The sequence below is a fragment of the Anser anser genome (genome assembly GCF_964211835.1).
Source record: "Anser anser genome assembly, chromosome: 3".
Classification (NCBI taxonomy): domain Eukaryota; kingdom Metazoa; phylum Chordata; class Aves; order Anseriformes; family Anatidae; genus Anser; species Anser anser.
The window spans coordinates 79,360,686-79,382,076 of NC_139722.1; the positions used below are offsets into that span (position 1 = coordinate 79,360,686).

A 21,391-nucleotide genomic window follows, 5' to 3' on the forward strand; every position below is an offset into this window, starting at 1 on the left:
TCTCCCCAGATGGTTCGGAGCACTCAATGCCTTCAGGCTCTCTTCGTAAAAAGAAACTGGCAAAAAGACCTGGATACATGAGGCCAGAAGCTCAGCGACAGATCGAGTTTCAGTCCCTGGATGCCTGCAAGCCATTCAGCCCAGAAGAGTTCAAACATGGCAGGCAGCATTGTGAAGACTTTGAGAACTGCTGTCTCTACAGACAATACGAAAAGAACTTTGAATTCTTACGCTGCCGTTCAACTGCAAGTAGTGCTGTAGTTCCTGCTGATGGGGTAACAGTGTTGGGCAGTACTGGAAATATGCTGGGAAGCTGCAAAAATCTTTCCTGTTACAAGAATCTACAATCAGAAAACACAATGATATCAATTTACCCTGCTGAAGCAACGAGCAAAGATGTTTCTACTGTATGCTGTGCACGGGAGATGGGCCACAGCACTAAAGTGAGTGAGCCCCAAAAGATGTATGCCTTGGATCAGACAGAAGTGAATAATAACTGTGAATATCAAAACAGAGAAGTTGTTTCTCATTCTGTTGGTTCACACAATAGCTTTAGTTCAAGATTCAGCTTCATACAGCTCTCCCTGAACTCAGCCTCTGGAGTAAGTGATGCTGAAGGCAAGGCAACCATCAAGGAAGCTGAGCATGTTCTGCATGCCAGCATTGCAGGAAATCTACAGGAACTAGAAGAGACAGCAAGAACTCATGAGCACTCAGGAGCTTTGCATTGCTTCTCTAGGCCCAGTGACGATTTGAAGCATGAAAACGAGACCACAGCAAATGATAAACTACAGGATTGTGAGACCGTCTCTCTCTCAGATACAGATGCAACGTTTTCATATTCTACGGATTCCTCAGATGCAGCATCTGCTGGTTCTTCTGTCACCTCAGGCTACGAAAGTAGTTTCACTGTTAGTGACCATAACTGGGATACTTTGATGAAAAAGTATGAACCAGTGCTACTAGACTGCCAGCTTGGCAACCGGAGTACATTAAAGGTTTGTAATCTCATTTCATCTTTGATTCCTTCCCCTGGTTCCCAAAACAGCTACGTTGGTGGTGTCAAAGTATTAACCTGATGTAGGAGTTGGAATATTAACAGCTTTTGCAGCATTTTTTTCACAGAAGTGTATAGTACTTGTCTGCATGATACAAGGGAAAGAACCTGTTTTCTTCTTGGTTCTTTTAAAAGCAAAACAAACCCAACAGTGGTGTTGCAGTACTTTGTTCCTGTGACCTACTGAAACTGTGATCCTCACTTGTATTTCTAATATGCCACACATTAATTTCTGAATTCAGCAAGGGCTGCTTTCACAGGTGGCTATTTTGTGTGCAGTCTGTAGTGCAAAACTTGAGGGTGGTAAGAGCTTTTTCCTTGAAGCATCATGATTTAACAATGCTGGACTTTGGCTAAACTTACACATTTCCTATTAAAGATTTCTAGGGGAGAGGCACCTGTGTAAGGGTAGCCTGTAATCTAATAGACCAGTGCTCTCCCTGCATGATGATAAATGGGGGTCCATTCCCTGCTCTAATTCAGTCTGGGAATAATGCCTTTTTTTTTTCCTTCTACCTTAGAGGAGTTTTGGGCTGTCAAGTCAGAAGCTGTCCTCCCCTTCTCCCATGTGTATATACCTGTATATACTCACATATATACCTATAATATATACAAGCAGCCTCATTCGTTATATTCTTTGTGTGAGAGGAAACCTTAGAAAGGATCAGTTATTCTCTATCGTACAATAGGATTTTTTCTGGTCTTGGGTATTTTTGGGATGTCAGGGGGAATCAGAGGGAAGCGATTCTGAGCCTAACAGATGACAAGGCAAATTTTGGCTCTGTTGTACATGTAGGGAGCTGAAATCCATCATGTCCACGCTAATAAATTTAAAGCTTTTCAAGATCCACTAAGCAGGTGATGCGGTTTTTAAGTCTCTCGCTAGTGTCCTGAGTGCTCTGGAGCAATGTCTGGGCTGTCTGTACCTTGTAGGTACAAAGGCGCACCTCAGAGAGTTCTCCTTGCAAATATCCTATGCTAACCCTAGAGTGGGAAGCCTTTCAGAAACCCAGGTTTTGTCACTCCTGAGCACAAATACACCTGCTGAGATGTGCTGTGTTGTCTTTAGGCCTGGGGAGACAATCTGCACTGGGTCAGCCTCTGGGGCGGCTCTGCACAGCCCTTCTATCTGGGCAAGGCAGTGGGCTGAGAAACATTATTTGTGCTTTTCTACCCATGTTATCTGACCTGGGCTTATAATGCTGTCTGATACTTATTTTTCATAAGGGATGCAAGTAGGACTCAAACTAGTTTCCTCCTATGTATGTTTACAGGCTTCACACGCATTGCCATGGAGCAGTTTCTTTGGCATCTTGCCTGTAATGATACAAAAGAAATGGTACAAAAGAAACATTGCTATCTTTAATTTCTGCATTCATTAATTCATTGCATGGAGAACTGGGAATTTGTGCCTTCAGACATCTTTGACCTTGGTCCTGTGTGTTTAATTTGTAGCACCTTCCAATTGTAATAGTAAAGAGCAAGTCTCAAATTTTTCAGAAGGAAACAGACAATTTTAGTCAAGAAAAGGAGGCAGTACCAAAGTTGTTAAAATTAAAATTATGCTTTTTTTGCACTTAAAAAAAAAAAAGTGGTCATCGCGTGGTACAGGTAGGTATAGGACATGCTGCTCTGAAGCAGCTCTTTGATTAGCTGGGGCTCCAAGCGTCTTCCTAGCCTGCAAACAGAAAGCACTCAATTGTCACAGTGTCAGTCAGATCAGTCAGTTAGCCCTGGGCATGCCTGCGCTGTGGTACCCAAGCAGGTTTTAAATGACCTGCCATTGTGAGTGCATGAAGGAATAAACAGTGCAAAAAGCAGCAGTGCTGTGCTCTCGGTCTAGATGGTTGTTATATATCATATATATGAAAAAAGTGTCACTTGAACCATTTCTACTGCGGGCTTCTTTAGAACTCTATCAAAAGCGTGGCATAAAATACAGAAAATAATTTATGGTGAGGATCCAGAGCACCTCCCTTCAATATGTTATATGTTCCTCACCCGTCTCAGAGGAAAAAAAAATTGGTGTTTCTGTATGTGAAAAACAATAATAAATTAAAAGAACAAAACCAAACAAAACAACACCAAAAAACTTGATGGAAAGGGAATGCGTGCAATGACTTGTTTTTTTTTTCTTTGTTTTTCCTCCAGGGGATCCTGTAGCCTATTATTAATCAAGCTTTTTTTTCTTTTTTCCTGGCTTTACCTTTTATGTCTATTTTCTGACCAATCCGCTTTCACTTACAAATTTGAAGAGATACCATTAATTTAAATGTCTTGCCTAATTTGCATGTTGATTGTGTAGTCATGATAACTAAATGTTTCTGGTAAGTTATTGACTGGCCGTACTTATTTTTCTGTGTGCAATTTACAGCTTAACTGGAGAGATTTAAATATGAAAGTGTTCCAGGGAGGAGTGAAGTCTTTTGTAGATGCAAAATGTCTCGAGTACGGTTCTTCTTGCAGTGGAAAATGCTTTCCCAAACACTTTTTCAGGCTTTGGGCTATCAGTATATCTGCTGATTCTTTTTCCAGGCTTACCTTTCTCAGTGCTGCTAATGGCTTGTTGGTACAGGTCACGTGTAAACTTAAGAAAACACTTTGCAGTTTTATAACTGTAGCTGTGTTTGGCAGTGGCTGGCATGGCAATGAGGAAAGGACTGCATAACTTCAACTAAATTATTGTAAGAGTAAAATAAAAGCTTTTAATGTCCTTTGAATGCACACCTGGCCTTCTGAAATATTTTAGTAAAAGATGAAGCTTCAGTACAAAGAAGCATTAGCTTTTGAAATAAAACTGTATCCTAATAGGAGCTTCTTTTTGGGTGTGTAAGGGCATTTTGTATGTGTTTTTTTCCTCTCCCATCTATCATTTGTAATATGAACATTTCAGAAAATGGAAACGTCAACACTTTCTAGATGAGCCTAAATTATATTTTAATGAAACTTCATTGGCAGCATGTGAACACAGTTTTCTGTGCCATATCGTGAGTACACTTGACCCAAAATATTCATACTGTATTTCTCTTTTTACATGCTGAAGAAAATGTGGTTTGCATATGGAAATCTGAATTTGTTCTGCACAAAACTTGGATAGGCAAAAAATTGTTAAATGGACTGAAGAACAGAATATTGAGTAGAATGTGATCAAAAATAGATATTATGCTGACAGAATCCTATAATAATCCTTACTTAGGATACGTTTCACCCTTGCAGTTATTCAACGATCATACAAGCTCTTTTGCTTTTCAAGAAATACTGTTTGTTGTTCTTTGTAGGTGCTTGGACTAAAGCCATGCTTAGATCATGTGGTTCTGAATAGATCTGTCCAGTTAGCAAATGTTGGGTTTAACTCTCAAAATTGGGTGTTTCTAATGATGTAGTAGTAATACTGTAAATTTATATTATGTAAAGGTTAACAGTGTTTTTTAAATGCGACTTCTTTATAACTATTTCTTTGCTGTATGTAGATAAAATCCTTGATCTTACGGCTTCAGAGGCTTCAGGAAAAAGCAATAGAGGAAGATGACTATGACAGAGGTGAGAGTTGCTCCCCCCTACCTCCCACTGAATCATGCTGCTTCCTCTTATTCCTCCCTCCCCCAATACCCCATCACCTCCCAATTAATTTTATTTTATATTTGCTACACTGCTGTGGTTAGGTATGGACGATGAGTTCAATGAACTCTATTGTTCATTCCGTGGTATGGCAGGAAACAAATTAAAGAAAGAAGTAGGTCAGCAGCAGGTAGCAACAGTTTTTATTTTCTTGAGCCACATCACCATGTGGGAAGGTTGAAATGCGAATATCCACCATCTGGATCAGCTGTTTTGAAGCAGCATGACTTTAAAAAATACAGAAATGAATGAAAGCTTCGAAAGGAGAAAGGACAGGCACTGGCTGCTGACAGAGTGTGATTTGTTGCTTGCCACATTTAGTCATGACACTACAGCAGAGCTCAAACACAGAAATGAGGTCAGTAGCTACGATAAAAGTGAATGATACTGTCCTGTGGGATTAACTTGATGCCCACTGAGTTGAATCAAAACCAGATAGGGAATATGACTGGTGATACAGCAGCTGGCAAGTATCTGTATTTGAATAGTGCTTTCTCATTCAAATGGATTGGCACCTCTCATAAGCTGTGTGTGTGCACGCATTAATAATTAGAGCATCTATTAACATACATCTCAGGTTTTTTCTTGATTGTCTGAACACAGACTACTGTTACAGAAAACATATTTTAACAGTCTTGAAGTTCTTCCTGATAGATTTATCTTCATTTGGGAAGTACTGCAAGTGTTCCAGTAAACTGCAAGGGCGCTTCAGATAATAAAGCTTGAAAAAGATAACCCCCCCTCCCCTTTTTCTTCCCCTCACTTTTTGGGGGTTGGGGAGTAGTCAAATTTGCGGCTTGCCTGTCAGAATTAGCGTTAAGCTGTGCAGTCATATCATGGTTCTGTTCCCTCTTTCATTTCCCAAACCCCAAGAAGACAGAGATGTATTTTAGCAGTGTCATGGGAGAAGGTGTGTAGCCCTTGCAGAAGGGTGGTTCTGTTGGCCTCTCAAAGCTTGGTCTACATAGAAGAAAAATCAGCCACTGTTCCAAGTCAAAGAGGAGAACCTTTAAATATGTTATAAGCTGAGCACGTTGTATCTATTCATGGGTTTCATCTCTGTCAAATTGAATAGACATTATTGATATGTTTTACAGTGTGACACTTGTTACTCTCTTTTTTTTTAAAAGTGCCTGTTGATTGAGTTCCCAGTTGGAGACAGCTGTGTGTGAAGTGCATGTGGTTCCCACAGATTTTAGCTGGAATTCTCTGGGTGCTCATACACTGATCAAAAACAAAACAAAAAAATTAGTATATCAGGTGTGACACCTGCATCTGATGCCATGTGGTATTGACCACATTGGAAAATGATGACTTGTTTAACCTTGCTCAGAAAGTTCTTGCGTAGTTTTCCCGGCTATTAGTCTGGTAAATTTAAAACAGGACCACCTTTCTGTTTACACTCACCTTGTCCATTACTCTTTCCAGTTTCTACCTTAGTTCTCAGACGGGTAGCATGGAGGGCATGTTGCAGTCTTCCATCAGCTCCCCTCAGGAAAATCGTCTGGCTGCAAACTGATCTCACCAGGTGCTGCAGACACAGTTTATATAGAACACAGCTGGATCAGGACAAGGGTAGTGAGGAGCACCTGTGGGTGGGATTGCTCTTTTCTGTGCCAAGTCTGGCTCATATGGGCAGAAAGAATTTGTTGTGTTACAGGACTAAATACTGAGGCACATGAAAGACTTTGTGTTGGGTTCCTGCATCCCTTTGAAAACTGGAACTCCATCTTAATGCAGATGTTCTCAGGAAATACTGCATTCCTTTCTAGTGCGTGACCATGCATCCTTAATTTTTTCTCTTCCTAGTTTAAGTCCTTGACCTACTTTCTGTCTTACTGGTCTTTGTTCCTCTTCTGATACGACCGTCAGCCATTTTGTGTGTGAGACTACTTTTTGTTGTTATCCTGGACTGTCTCTCTGAGTTTTTCTTTTGTGAAACATACGTAGGTTATCTCCAGTGAAAGACGTGTATGGAGAAGGTATGGGTGCTGCCAGAAGAATTAGAGCTACAAATTTCTTTCCACCTGTTGCAGCGGCGTGCTTTCCACCTTTGCTTTTAGAACTCAGCAGTCACTGTACTTGGAGGAGTTACCAAGTCTTGTGTGGTGTAAAGTGAAGTTTAAAAGCTTATTAAAGAGCTTACAGATTGGCCTGGTACCAATTTCTGTTTGGCTGAAATCTGTAATTAGCCTTCTTTAAAGGGATCTTTTTGCCAAATATTGCTAGCAGGGAATGGAATTGCTAAATGCACACAGCTATGATGTGCTCTGTAAACGGAAATATCAGAGGGTGGGAGAAGCCAGCACGGTGCGTGCAGAGGTCTTAGGATGTTCTTACTACTCAGAAAAAGAAAACTATTGTCCCTGTAACTTGGGGGATTTCTCTGGACATAGTGAGTCCTCTAGTAAGAAAAGAGCTGTTTTGAATAGGAGACTGGCAAACTGCTGCATTTGGGAATGCTTCAAAGGAAGGGGGAGAGCTCTAGTGTGGTGCAGATAGCTAGCTGTGAAATGCTGTGTACATGGAAGTGAGGAGAGGAGAGCAGGTGAAGGTGGGCCACACCAGTGGCTACACCTCCAAATCAGAATCTAAAATGTCAATAAATACAGTATCACTTGCAACTGTGCTGTTGCTTCAGTGGTAGTGGCTCATGTCTATCTTTACCTGTAGACAAGACTTCAGTACATTTTTTTGACTTTGACTCTTTTAAAAGCCATCCAGTCTTGCAGGAGGTTTGTTTTTTCTACAGCAGTTCAATGGGAAGGAGATATGTTATATTTCAAGGAGTTTTTAGTACTCAGAACTGGTTTCTGCTGTCTGCTCCTGCAAATTTAGCAACTTGAAGAAAGTCAAGCCATCTAAATGACATTGATGCCTCCGTGTTCTTCACTGCTTTCTGAAAGTTGTCATAGTTCCTAGTAAACTTTGAAATTGAAGTGTAGGTAAAATGGTGCCCTTAAAGAAAGGAGAAACTGCTGTATTGTATCTTCACTTCTGGTACTAGACCCAGAAATGGCACAGAATAAGGCTAAGCTACCCCCTCCCCAAAGCCACGAACAAATACTTTGCTGCAAACAGGTCAGGAGAAAGGATACATTTGATTTTCCCCTTTGCAGAAACACAAAGCAGGTGCTTGCTGTTTGGGACTGTCAGAGAACATCTGTGTTTTCAGGTGCATGTTAATGAATAGCACTTATTTCCTGAACAGATGATGAATTTCTCCTTTTTTTTTTATTTTTATTTAAGGGATATTTTGAGCTACAACTCTCAGTTGTTTGGGAGAGTTATGAATCCTTGTTTAAATGCTGTAAGCCTCAGCTTATTTCTTCTAAGTTATCTGTTCCGCCCCCAGTCAATTTGCTCCATCTTCCTCCTCCTTTTGAGCTTGGGAGGAGCCCAGCAGAAATCACTTCTGCCATTACTTGTTTGTGTTCCTTCCTTCCTGAAGGCTTGCCATTGCATGGTAGGGGCTTGGTGTAGAGGAACTTCAACTGGTCATTCAAATAACCCCAGTTTAATCCTATACTTCCTGGGAGTGCTGTTTGTATGTGGGGGGTATTTGCACTCTGCATCAGGGCAGAGGTTGTTCTGCTGTCTCATGCTCATCTGCTAGAGGTCACCAGGTGAGCTCAGTGCTGCGAGACCTGCTGGATGCCACCAAACCCCTCTCTCATCCTTCTGTGGTGACTCTGTGCTGCCTCAAACGCAGGTATTTCTAGGCTGGGAAGTGTTTGTGTCAAATGCATATTCAGAGAGATGAATCTTCTTCTCTGTCCTCATTTAATTTTAAATAGGAAACGTTAGGGTACTTGGTGTTTTATTGCTTGCTCTGCATCTGTGGGTGATGAAATATCTGGAAGTAGCTTATTTGTTTCTGTATTTACTTGTGGTCTCCTCTTGATGGCCACATTACTGTATATTTTCAGAGCAGGTATAATACCATGGGAATATGATAACAGCATTTTGCCTTGCGTAGCATATAGTAAAAATTGGTCTGTTCTCCAAGGATCACTTGGAATGTTGTCATGGCTCATTATTCATGATGGAGCTTGACAGCTCCAAGGTTAAACATACTGCTGAATATAGGAGGCAAAAAAAACCAGCATATTTTTGTGTCTGTGGGAGTTGTGCTTGCAGTAGAAGCAAATGTATTTTGCTCAGTACGAATCTATTGCCCAAACATTTTAGAATCCTTTTCCTGTTCTTTCCTATTGTTCTTGAACTTCCCAAGTTTGCCTGGTGCAGGTGACAAATGGATTGGCAATAAAGTGTTGGGACTGAGTCTGGCTGCTGAACTGCACTACTGGCTCACATGCCCTGTTGTTTCTTCAGAAATGAGTTTTTACAGAACTACTGGGGTGGTTCTTTAAATGTATGCAGGGATGTGAGCATACAGACCCTTAGCTTGTAGGGAATGGTAACTTCCCTGCACAATCACATTGGGAGTTAGGATGCCACTTAGATCAGAGCAACTCCTCATCAGTGCAGCATGGCAGATAGGTTCTGTCATAACAAGCATAAATGGTTTTATAGTCTATCCCATCTCAGCAATGAAAATTCATGCTATAGATACATTTACCATCAAGTGAGCCTTCAGTTATTTTGATTTAGGTCTTGGATCTTGATGAAGATGAGTTGGTGAGTGTTCGTGGGCTTGTGCATTACCCAGTGCAGAAACAGTCTTTGCCTTTCATTTTCTTTTTAAATAAAATAAAAGGTGGTGGACACTAGAGGGGTAGAGCTGCTGTGTTGCAGAGACCTGTTGGGAATGTTGGAGGCCATGGAGTTGAAAATTTGGGGTGGATGGGACAAATAGGGCTTTCTGTTATGCTATACTGTCAGAGTCTTTTTCTGCCGCAAGTTTGTAGAAGCTTTCTGGAATCTGTGGGTTACATTGTCTTGGGTTGCTTTTTTTTTTTTAAAAAAACTTACCAGAGTAAAGGTTTTAAGGGGGTAGGAAGACAGGCTCATGCAAATTATCAAAACCTAATCTTCTTTGCATGGATCTTGTTTATCCTGTCTTTCTCTGACTAATTCACATAACCTCCAAAAAAAGGTTTTGGGTGGTTATGGAAAGCGAGTGCTTATGTACAGTATAAATTAAACTTAATTTCCCATGCAACAAAACAGAGCAAAAGCATCACAACTCTTCCATCTTATCTGGCTTACTCTCATCAAGACACCAGTCTGAAATTAAAAAGGGAAACTTTTTTTTTCATCCATATCCGTTTATTACTTGGTGCCAGCTGAGTGTGGACTAGGACGCTGCAGTTCAAATGCTTGGCCTTGGCTTCTGCCTGCTAGCAGGAGGAACAGTTTCTTTTTATGCAGTCAAGCTTATCAAATTGTTATTGATTTTTTTAATCAGAGAGTTGGAACAGGGATTGAGCTGGTCACAATTTAAAGGTCTGAAACTCCTTTGACTCTAATACTTACCTTATCTTTTATACTACCTTGGGTTTTTATACTTAACAGTGCTCATTACCATAATTTTTTACCCATTACATGTATAGGGTAGGCATGATCAGCAACTTCTAGAAATGCTTTTGATATTGACCCTCATTTTTGGCCCTGTTGTTCAGTTTGTCATGTCAGGGTGTGTCTTTTGAGGCAGAACAGGATCTTGCTGTTGGTCTGTTTACGTACGCACATTAAAAATGCCATCATACTTTCTGTATCTTTAATTCCTTAGCTAATATTGAAGAGGAAGTCGCTTTGGTAATGCGTGTCTTTGCTTTGACTCTGCAGCCTAAATATTTTTTTAGGAAGCAGTAGTATCTTATGGGATTCTACTACGTTCTCTTATTTTAATCTTGGCCAGCAGGAAGAGGTTCAGCTACATTTTGTGTTCCTGGAAGCTGCTTGAGAAAAAGAAAATCGCTGAAGTTTTGGCATACCATGTGCTTGGAAGCTTTCTCTACTCCCAGCCATCTGCTGTCTAAAACTGACACCACAGGCTACCCCTCCTATGATAGCAGGACTCTTTCTCAGTCCATGATGCAGCCAAGCTGTTCCCAGACAGCCTGGCTAGTCTTTTACAAACAAACAAGCAACAAAAAAATCAGAACAAAATAGTCAATTTTGCATAATTGACTCGTGTACTTGCTGAATTGCAGTTTGAGGCATGGAGTTCTGATGGGTGTAACTCACAAGGAGCGTTGATATGCTTTCTGGACAGTACCCACTGACTGAGTGACATGGCTCTCTTGCTACCCAGCCCATCTGCTTACTTTTCACTTGCAAGAACATGCAGCCCTTTTTTATATTCAGGACAGACTTATCTTTCCCTTGCTCTTTAGAAATATTAACTTCAAATAAGAAAATTGTCTTCCATTTGCAACGTGACCCCTGGAGGCAATATGACTATTAATTCAACCAACAACTAGAAATTGATTTTGCTGCCCTTGTCTTTCCCTTTTTAAAGGAGTGGAGGGACACCTGCTCTTTTTAATTACTGCCTGCTTAATAGATGACTGGACACGGACAGAAACTCCTAGATGGTATGGCAGCATAACTTCTGTGCAACTGGGGATTAAAAAGATGCTGAATGGCTGTAACTACTGTTTGAAAGCAAACACAAAGGACTTGCGATGCCAGTTCTCTGTGGGGAACTGACAACACTCGTTGCTGATCACTGGGCGGTGTCTGGGTGAATTTTTAAAGATGCTTTTACTGGAGATCTCTATGGACCTTCCATCACTTGCCAAACTCATCTGCAAAGTGGGATTGCCTTGAGTCAATTAACTTCTCCTTTCTCCTGAGGTTTCCCTACTGTCTTATGTGCCTAGACCCAACTGCCCATACTTGGGTATATTCATAGTTCTGTAGGTGTGTCAGCCCTCTCTGATGCTTCCTTGTGCTGCTTTTGCTGTGTGTGAGCTGTGCACATTTCTTTCTTTAGTCTGTGGAAGGTTAGGGATGGTTAAAACAGAAAAAAAAAAAAGTACCGTTTTATGGACATCTTTAGTTTTTTTAGGATAGTGAAGTGAATCAAAATAGGATAGTGAATCAAAAAGGTGAAGGTGGAAATTTGTAGCACTCTTACATAATAACAGGCTTTGGACAAAGAGTTAAGAGACTGCAGGAGATGCTGGCAGTGAGAGTGTACAAACTGATCCCATGTAACATGAGTTTTAAGCTTCTGCTACCATCCTACCAGTCTAATGATAGTCTATTTCTGATTGGTTTTGATTTTTGTGTGAAAGGTGGGAAGTAACTGGAACATCTTCATGCTCACTGAGATTTTTATGGAATGAAAAGTAAATGAATTAAATGAGTTGGATTGGTTTGATATATGGCAAATTGAACACAAAGCAAAGCGAGGTGCTGTGGATCAGCATAACTCAGACATAATCTGGGACGAAATAGAAATAAAGATGTATATCCTTTCCAGTTAGGTCATTGCAGAATGTCCTGTCCCCCCGAGTTATTGGTGGGTGTTAATTCATGCACCCTCTGGCATTCCCAAGTCCCTCTGTCTCCCTGCTATTGGCAGCTTGCTGGAGAAATAATGTTTTGGAGAAAAGGCTTTAAATTCTAGATTGCTAAAAGCCATCCAGGGTTCATTCAATTTTGTAAGAAATTGTGTTGGTGGTAGTAAAGAACAAAACCAGCCTGGGTTTGAGTGTGCTATGGCACCATATGAAGCATCTGTTGTGTTTCACTAATGTGCCAGGGATGGTGGTGTAGAATAGAGCACATGGGATAAGTCTCAATAAAAAGGCCTGCTTATAAATAGGTGGCTCACTGTAGGTTTTTTCGTTTTATTTTTTTTTCGTGGCATGCTGTACCTGAAATGTTTCTGTGCTGTCCTGTTGTTCAACCCTAAAATGCTAGCCTTGTAACAGGAACAGCTGATCTAACATCTAGAAATACAATATCTAAATTGAAGACAGGTTTTTTTCAGCTTCTCTCTCTGCCTGAACAAGCTTTTGAAAGGTGTGTTGCAAGGAAGTACGAACTGAAGTGTACTGAGAAGCTGCTGTATGGAGGCATGCTAAGTGAGAACTCACAGGAGACAGAGGCTTGAATTTGACATACATAACAATATAATTTTAATACTTACTATGCAGCCTTGAATAAATGTTTTTTAATAACATTTTTGCCTAGATCTAGGATTGAAGTTGTGCAAACAGCGATGTGGGAAGTTTTTCTTCAGGTTCTTCCTCCTGTGTTGTGAGGCAGTCAGGAAAGATGGGTCTGTGAGTGTAAGCACAGATGTTGACAGAGTTAAATACGCCACTTTCTCAGAATGGCATTTTGTGGGGACGTTGTGACTTTCCAGACAGTGTCACTAGGGAAATATCTTCAGGTGTCTGACCATAACCTGACAGACCAATGGACATGCCAACTTTATGAAGAGCTTGTGTGCCTGGATGTCTGTCGTATTGTTCCAACTTTACTGGGGGGGGTTGGAATTAAATGGTCTTCAAGGTCCCTCCCAACCCAAACCATTCTATGATTCTGTTCTATGATTGTGATTTATGTGGGGAGAAACAGTTCTAGCTTTGTATTACAAAATAGTAGAGACTATACTTTTGGAAATTCACGGTGAAAATGCAGAAGTTGCTTCTCTTTATAAAAAAAAAAAAAAAAAAGTCCACCTGGAACCTGTTACTTTTCAGTAAGTCATAAAAGCTAGTCAGGTTAGAAATGTACCAGGAGACAAAACAAAAGACTTACTGTGCCACATTCAAATCCTGATGTAGGTGTACAGTTCTGGGTGTCTCATCTCAGAAGGGGTGTAATCAGCAGTAAAAGGTCCAGAAGAGGACAGCAAAGATGTTCAGATAAGGAACAGCTTTGTATGGAATGATTGAGCAGGCTGGGGACTGCACAAGGGCAATTAAACACAGATACAGACTGCACGCATGTTTTTCTGGTGCAAGACCTAAGGGGGGCATGAGGTGCTCCAGGTTCCAGCCAAACCAAAGGAAATGGTTCTGTGTGTCAGCTGTCCAGTGCGTGAAGATCTCTTCATTAAAGCACATTGTGGATGTGGAGTGACTGCAGGAGACTGGACTAAGCAAGAAAACAAAACAACAAAAAAGCCCCACCCCATAACATGCTCAGGAGGTTACCTGAACTGGAAAAATTCAGAAGCTTGGAAAATACTTAGGGGAACTAGGGGAACTCTCAGAAACTATCACACGAGTGCTTCACCCCCCCCATTTTCTTCTGACTACTGTTGGGGAAATTTTTTTTTTCATGCTGTTTTGTTTTCCAGCTATCGAGTGTCTTGGATTTATTTTTTTAGATAAAGTAATTCTTCAGAATTAATTTTTTTCCTAAGTTAAGTAGTATTAAAACATCTGTAGATGAAGAATACGTTTAGGCTGCTGGTTATCTTCTGAAGGAGGGTAGGGGTGGAAGAGATGGTAACACTCATTGGTGTGACTTTCATCTTTTCTTTTGATCGTAAAGGTGAAGGTCAACCATGCAGTCTCACCAGCAGTCTGGCACTTGCAGACCTGTACATGTTTTGAAATGAATGGGGGCATTGGAAAAAAGACATATGAGTAGGGGTGTGACTATCAGTCTAATTCTTAAATTTAATTTTGCTGTCTGTTTTTGGAATAATTATTTTTTTATTCTTTTAATTCTTTTTATAAAGATTTTATACTTTAAAAGAAAAGTGGTTTAAAAACAAAGAACTTGTAAGTGAATTTTTCTCATGTTGTCACATACATATAAAAAGCTTTCATGTAATTTTTATAAAGTAAATTTTAAAGTGGTTCACTGTTTTTGTATTTCACAAATGAAATTTTCCTCTCTTCTTGCGTCGTTCTTCAGTATTTATGGTTTGAGATTTCAAAACCAAAAAAGTAAGGCAACCTCTAAATGCATATAGGCATACTCTGTTATCCACTGATACATTCCCAAAAGTATGTCACTTAGCAAAACATTTTTTTCCTATAAAAATGAATGTAATTCATAAGCTCCCTGTTATAGTATGAATTTACAGGAACAGCGTAGATGATATGGCAGATGCAAAAGGGGCATTGTCAGCTGGCAGCGGAGCTGGCCTTCTGGAATGGAGCGCTGTTCTGAGATCTCCCCTGCTTCAGCTGCAAGCCTGCATGCTCAGCCACTGCCCTTTTCTGTCCTTCACCCTTAATTAGCTTTATTTTGAATCATATTGCAAAGGTCTTTGAAAATACTACCATTCAGGAAACAACATGAGTGCTTATCCTAGAAGACTTGCTTAAGGTCTTCAGTCTCAGGTGGAGCAGCTGAGCACTTTAATAAAGGTTATTCTTTCCAAAAAGATGGCATTTCTTTTAGCTGACCTTGCTCATGTTTCCATCTTTCACATTATATATGCAGTCCCTGTGAACTTGATTTTTGTGTATTCAAGTCCCTGCATGCATTCCCCTCTCTTGCATCAGTTCTGATGGAGAAAAAATTGCTTTGCTGTCTGCTTACCCCAGCCGCTTCATATGTGAGACTGATGGCAGCTAGTGGAGCAGGACAGTAAATGATTGCTGATGGAACGCTAAGGGAGAAAAATGGCAGAGGCATTTAGGATCTTGCTGTACACCATCAACTGTGTTTGGTTTCTTCAGAATAACCTTACAAACCATTTGTCTGTGACTATGCAGTCTCATCAGCCTATATTTACAGGATATGGTACTGCACTGAGTGGCTTGATCGTGCCGTGGTTGAGCCTGGCACCAAGCAAGCTTCGGGTAGATTTAAGTTTAAATCAGTCAGTTTGAATCTGTGGCTTGTGTACAGTCCTATCCATAGCTGAGCACTGGGTGGAAATGGCAACTTATTTCCATCTTCAAAGGATGTCTAAATTCTGGGCTGTCCTAGGTAGGCCTTAGGAAGGGAGAGAATGAAGATGGGTTGCGGGAAGTTACCAGCATGGTTGGATTTTTGTGAAAACATAATTCTTCAAGGAGCTTTGTCTGCAATAAATTAGACCTACGAAAACTATAAGCTGTGTGCAAATTCATATTTGTTAGAACTAAAATATATGAGGGTGGCATTCTGTCCCCAAAACAGTGTTCAAATATTTTACCAAAAAAAGTTCACTTGTTTTTTTCTCCCTTGTTTAAACCATCACCTGCTCAGTCTCGAGGGTATGGGTGACTGCTAGTGCTGTCAAATGCTGGGGTGGTGGGGGAATGATTTCTGGCTGCTGCTCTGCACTTGGCTTTTTTCAGTCTGAAGCTTGACTGACAGCGAGAACTTTCTCAGCAGGAGTCAGATGAGATTAAATGCCTGTTTTAATGATGACTATATAGGAATTCAGTGAGAGAGGGTCCCTGCAGTATACCAGAATGCAGTAGAAAGCCAACTAGTGGGGCTAATTGCTGAAAAATCCTCATCTGTCAACTACCGTTCAAGGGGAACAAGTTCTCAATCCATAATCCCAGCAAGAGTCAAACGGGTAAACTGGAAGCAAGGAGCACAAGAGCATGTTAGTAATTCTGCTGAAGTCTGGCGTTCAGGGGTTTAAGTAGCTCCGGTGACTTAAAGTTGCTACACTTATCCTGACCTTCTCCTAGTGTATACAAGCAGTATATTCTGTATTCGTAGGCCATATGTCATGCTTTTGTTGTCCAGGGACAGCAAATTCTCTATGAACTGCCCTTTAGAGGGGAAAAAAAAATAATAAAAATCTCAGTTCTTTTTAAAGCACACAGCAGTAATTAAAAACAAAGTGAAATAATACCCATAAGCACAGCACCCAAATCCATATCTTAGTGAAGGCGTGTAAGTTTGAAATATTTAAATTATGATCTTTCCTTGCTGGTAAAAAACTGTTTTGAGCAAGAACGGAAGTCACCTAAATTACCCCAGTCAAAGGCAAGCTCCAGGAGTTGGTTATGCTGCTGCTATCTAACAAAAAGAATGGAAACAGCAAGGAGTTTTGAGCGAAGGGGTTCTAGTGTCATCTGCCTCTCAGGACCTAGGAGGAGAAGACTCAAGATTTGTGAGTGTTTAAAGAAAAAAATAATATATATCTATCTTTACATCTTTTATAGTGCATAAAATGGCAAGATATTCCAGGAAAGGAAGCACTGAAGATGCTGAGAAGAAAGAATGAGGAATATTTGAATTCAAAGAAAAATTAAAGACTTAGAAGTAGTTATGTTTCAGAGAACTGTGCCTACAGAAGCACTGCTACTGGAATACCTTTCTGACAAGTCTGTTCTTGTCTGCGTTTAGATAAGTCTTCTGAGTTCTGTGCGGTTTGATAATTCTTCTTCCACTTGCTTTTTTCCCCATTCTTCTTTAGCTCCTAAGATCCATACTGAGGAATACAAAGGATCCAGGAGGACGCTGTTATTTCATTCATAGGACTCATGCATTTCTTCTTTTAGACATTATTAAAAACAATTACACAGTTGCAAATTAGTTTGTTACTGTTTGCAAGAGATGTTTCTCTCATGCTTTCAAGATACTTTGCCTGTGCTTGTGGATAGATGTTGTATTGATTGGCCTATTCAGTCTGGATTTTTTGGTGCAGTCTTATGTGCTCAGCAAAACTACTTCATTGCTATTACTTCTCTTGGGAAAAAAAAGGAGGAAGAAAGCCCTTTCCTTTTAAATTCAGCAATGAGAAGATAAGGCTGCATGTCTCTGAATGGCTCTCTAATGACTCCCCAGTGTAAACAGGCAAGAGTTACTCAGAAACAGTCTGGGTAGCAAAACAGGGGAGCTGTATTTGTCTCTTCCTTCTCTTGTGGCATACTTGCTGAATGCAAGAGAAAAATTATTCTGTGTCAGAAAAAATGTGCAACTGCGATTTTTTTTGCACTTGTAGAGGTATCGGGGCAAATGCTGCTTTTGCTCAGATGAGGGAAAAAAGGAATTCTGTTCCCATTCCAGTCAGAGCTCAGTTATGCGATGGCTACTGGAGACACAGGGCATGTAATGGCTGGAGTTGTCCGGGGGGGATGCACAGCACTCCTGGTTCTGCTGGGCAAGCATCCCCTGAGCTGTTGCTGTAAGGAAGCAAACCTGGGCTCTGGCTCTAACAAGCCTGTGCAATGGGGAGGGTGGCAAGAGGTTTCTTTCACCTCCATGTGTGTTCCTGTAGAGGTTGTATTGTTAGTGGTGTCAGCTGTTGTTCCCTTGCCTCCCTTGAGTGTAAGCAACAGCATTGTGTCTCCTCTCTCTCTGGAGCTAGAGGCTGAGTCTGTCGTGCCTGTTTTAATTTGTCTAGATGCCCTTTTTCATTGCTTTAACTTTATAGGTATAATTGCTTAATAGAAACTTCCTTGTGAAGTGCCTCTAATTGTCCTTCAGAATGAATGCTGTTAAGAAGAACTAATAAAGAACCAAAATGGTCGTCTACAAAATCAATTTCTATTTCAGAAGTTAGGAGAGATGGAGAATTAGTTCCTCTGAGAAGCTTACTTTCTTTGTTCATAGAAGCTTTCCCTGATTTCCCTTTCCAAAGAGGCAGCTTTTCCCTATGTTTATATCAGAAGAGCATTGAGTTCTTAGAGTTCTGCTCCAGAGTTCTGCATACTTCTAGCATTTTGTGCTTCTAGTCAAGTTACTTCTTTCCATAGCAGATGTGCCAGGTCACTGGCTTGTGTACCTGCCCCATTGCTGGAGCAGTGCACCTCAGTGCTGGAGAGTTCTTAACCAAGATAAATGTTTTTTTTCTGCCCCCACCCCCCAGTTCCCTTCACGTAAGGCAGATCCCTGTGGAGTTAATACTTTGTCTAGCAAGACCTGAAGAGTTATTGTTTGTGTGGTTGGTGGTTCAGGTTTGTAGAACTGATGCCTATTAGTTCCAAGGCACATCTTCTTATGCTTTTTGTAAGATCTTAATTTCTTTTGCCCCAACATTACAAAGACGTACTGTATGTTGACCTTAATTTACCAAAGTGTTTTTAAAATTTATCTGCCACGTAACGCAACAGTACACATTGTTTCAACTATTTCCTATACATACCTAAAAGAAGTATTGCTGAACGTTATTTGTGGTGCAGAATATTTTGAAGTACCTTTGGGAAGGTAAAGAAAGTGTTTATACAGCCCTGGTAGGCAACCAGGAAGGCTACTTATGCCAGAGTACACTGCATAACCTTTGGAAAAATCAAGAAAGCAGCGTGAAATACTAGACTTTTATTTAATTCTCATCTGATGGCTTGACAGTTGGAGGTCTTTTTTAAAGTGGTGTGTAGTGCACAGCCTATCATCTCAGCTCCTGTGTGAGTAGGCGGAAGATACTGGGGCCAGCTAAAGGGCACCAAAAATACCTGTTGCCTCCTATGCAAAGGAGTTCAAAGCAACAGCACAAACCTACTTGCAGGAGAGAGGTCCAGAGAGGCTGGCGTTCATATCCTGCTCAGCTAAGATTAACTAGCTGCAGAAATTTCTTTTGAAGGTTAGGATGAAGGTGTAGCAATGCTTATTTCTAGGCAGAGAACATTCTCCTTGGGAGCTCAGGGTAGGTTCAAAAAGTGTAAAGAGTACTTCATCACTGCCAGCTCTTGCAATATTCGTAACTACCCTACCTCCTATCAGTGCGGAGGCCAACTGGGCCTCCAGTACCTGCTTGAAGAATATCCTGTAGATTTGGGATATGTTTAAGAGTAGCAAGATGTGCTCAGTGCCTCGTTGTTGGTTCACGGTCTTTGTGCAGGCGGTGCTCTTGCCATGTGTGTTTCTTGTATTGAGACTTGTATGGCTGCTGCCTTCCTTATCTATCGCTCAGTAACTTTGAAGCATAGGCAGCTGCTTGCTAATGAAATCTGTGTGCGTGACCATAATGAAGAAGGGAGTGTTAATTACCAGGGTAACCCCAGCGGGATGTATGGATCTGTCTGCCAGCACTGCTATCCACGTATGGATCTTCTCCTCTGGGGTCTTGCACGTGTTCGTTCAGAAATACACTACCTGGGGGTCCCTTCTGGTGAAGGGCTACCAAGCAGTTATTTCTTTACTGCCTTCATTTTGACTGTGGGGAGTTACCAGGGCTCCTGTTCTGCAATTAAGCCCTAGTAGATGCTGTTTTAAAATGAAGATTTCCAGTCTTTCAGGCCTGAGGACTGTGCATGATCAGCCTGCATGCACAGGGTGCTGTGCGGAACTTCGGTGACTGGAAGGCAAGAAGCTCACTTTCCTGTGTCTCCCGCTCTTATGTTATCTGCTCCCATGGCCTTGTCTTACAATATTAGGATATCTCCTAGCAGTAACTTTCCTTTGTACTTTAGGAGTGTGCTTGGCACATATCTTTTGTCTCCGACCCTGAGTTCCTGCATCATCTTCTCCTGTGCCCTTGTTATGCATTCATTCAGCAGGCTTCCTTAGCCTGTACTGCTGTTATTTCTGTCTGTCACCTGGTGAGCAGGGCTTGAATTTGCTCCTCACCTGCTACTTGCGGTCCCCTGGGGGTGACGGTGGATATATCAGCCTGCTGCTGCACTCCACTCCTGTGGTTGCAGCAGTCCTCTGGGCTGCAGAGCTGGTGCAAAATAGTCACTCTGCTGTCTCCAAGTAACCTGAAATCAAGGTGGAGGCATGATGACAAGGGACATCTTACTTCTCTCCTTCTCTCAATGAATTAATTTTCAATAGAGTAGAAAGATACTGACTTTTTTCTTACCAAGTGATGTTCCCCTGCATTCCTTTACTTGCAGAAGCACCCCAGGAGCCTGAGGAACAATAGTGCATGTATGAATGGAGCTGGAGGTCAAGCCGCTGAGCCACTGTGCTCTTTAATGTGGGAGGGAGCCTCACAGTGTATCTGCTTGCATCAGTTAAATTCCATTGGTTTGAATCCCTCTGTAAACTAGTGAAAAAGATTTGGGTGATGGCAGTGTATATTTCTGCATGATATTTTTCTGCTGGCTGGGGGTATTTTGGGTCACATTCCGCAGGCCGTCCTCAGTACCTAATGAAGTTTGCTGTCCCTGAAGTTTTAAGCCTTTACATGTGATTGCAGGATAGGAATTTTAGCAGGAAAGTATAGTATAAAGGGCTGCGTTAAACTTACTTATTGGTGCCTAGTTTTGTTGGAAATCAAAGAACAGAACTGTACCTCTGGCTTTTTGGAAGAACAGTGGGATTTTGGTAGGTGTTTTTTTTGCTTCTTTTTTTTTTTTCCTAAATGCAAACATTTACATTGTACCATATGTTTTTTTTGCTTTTTGTTTTTATCCCCAAGTGGTGGAGGATGCATTAAATATCTGCCCTCAAATGCTCTTCTAGCTTTCCTTGTCCTTTATGTTACTTCCTAGCCAAACCTCTCACCTCAGATCACATTCCTTCAGACTTCTCTGCTTTCGTGCTTTCTGCCATGCCTTTTACTGCAGCTGGGAACCTTTGCACCTTCATAATCACAGGCATCACTGTTCGTTTTTTCCTTCTTTCCTTCCTTCTCTATCAGTCCCACATAGCTGCATCCTTCCTACCTGTATTACCTCTAGGAAATTCCCAGGCTACCTCTAGTATGGGGAGTGAAGCAGCTGTACTGAGCTATCGCTGTACCTCTCACTTGACCTGGCTCCTAAAGCTTACACAGATGTCTTTGTTTCTTCCTTTCTAGCCTGCAGCCTGGAGCTAAAACTGCTGGCGTTGTGATTGCTTTCTTAGCCCCGATGTGAGTGCAGGAGTGGTGACAAGCCTGCATGTCAGGGGTTCAGCTGGAATTGCACCTTGCTGTAACATCCTTGGGTGAGCTCCACACCCAGGCCCAGTGAGAGCCTCGTGGCCAGCTGCCATACAAAACAAGATTCCAGT

The 21,391-nt window shown here is 41.3% G+C and overlaps 1 protein-coding gene across 1 annotated transcript in view; it reads left to right on the plus strand.

The window, feature by feature from the left end:
• LOC310897445 (disrupted in schizophrenia 1 protein-like) overlaps positions 1 to 21,391 on the plus strand; it is a 228,033-nt gene that overhangs the window by 19,235 nt on the left and 187,407 nt on the right. The window contains 2 exon segments of the mRNA XM_083831104.1: positions 10 to 998; positions 4,528 to 4,597. Of these exon segments, the coding sequence (XP_083687230.1) occupies positions 10 to 998; positions 4,528 to 4,597 (1,059 nt within the window).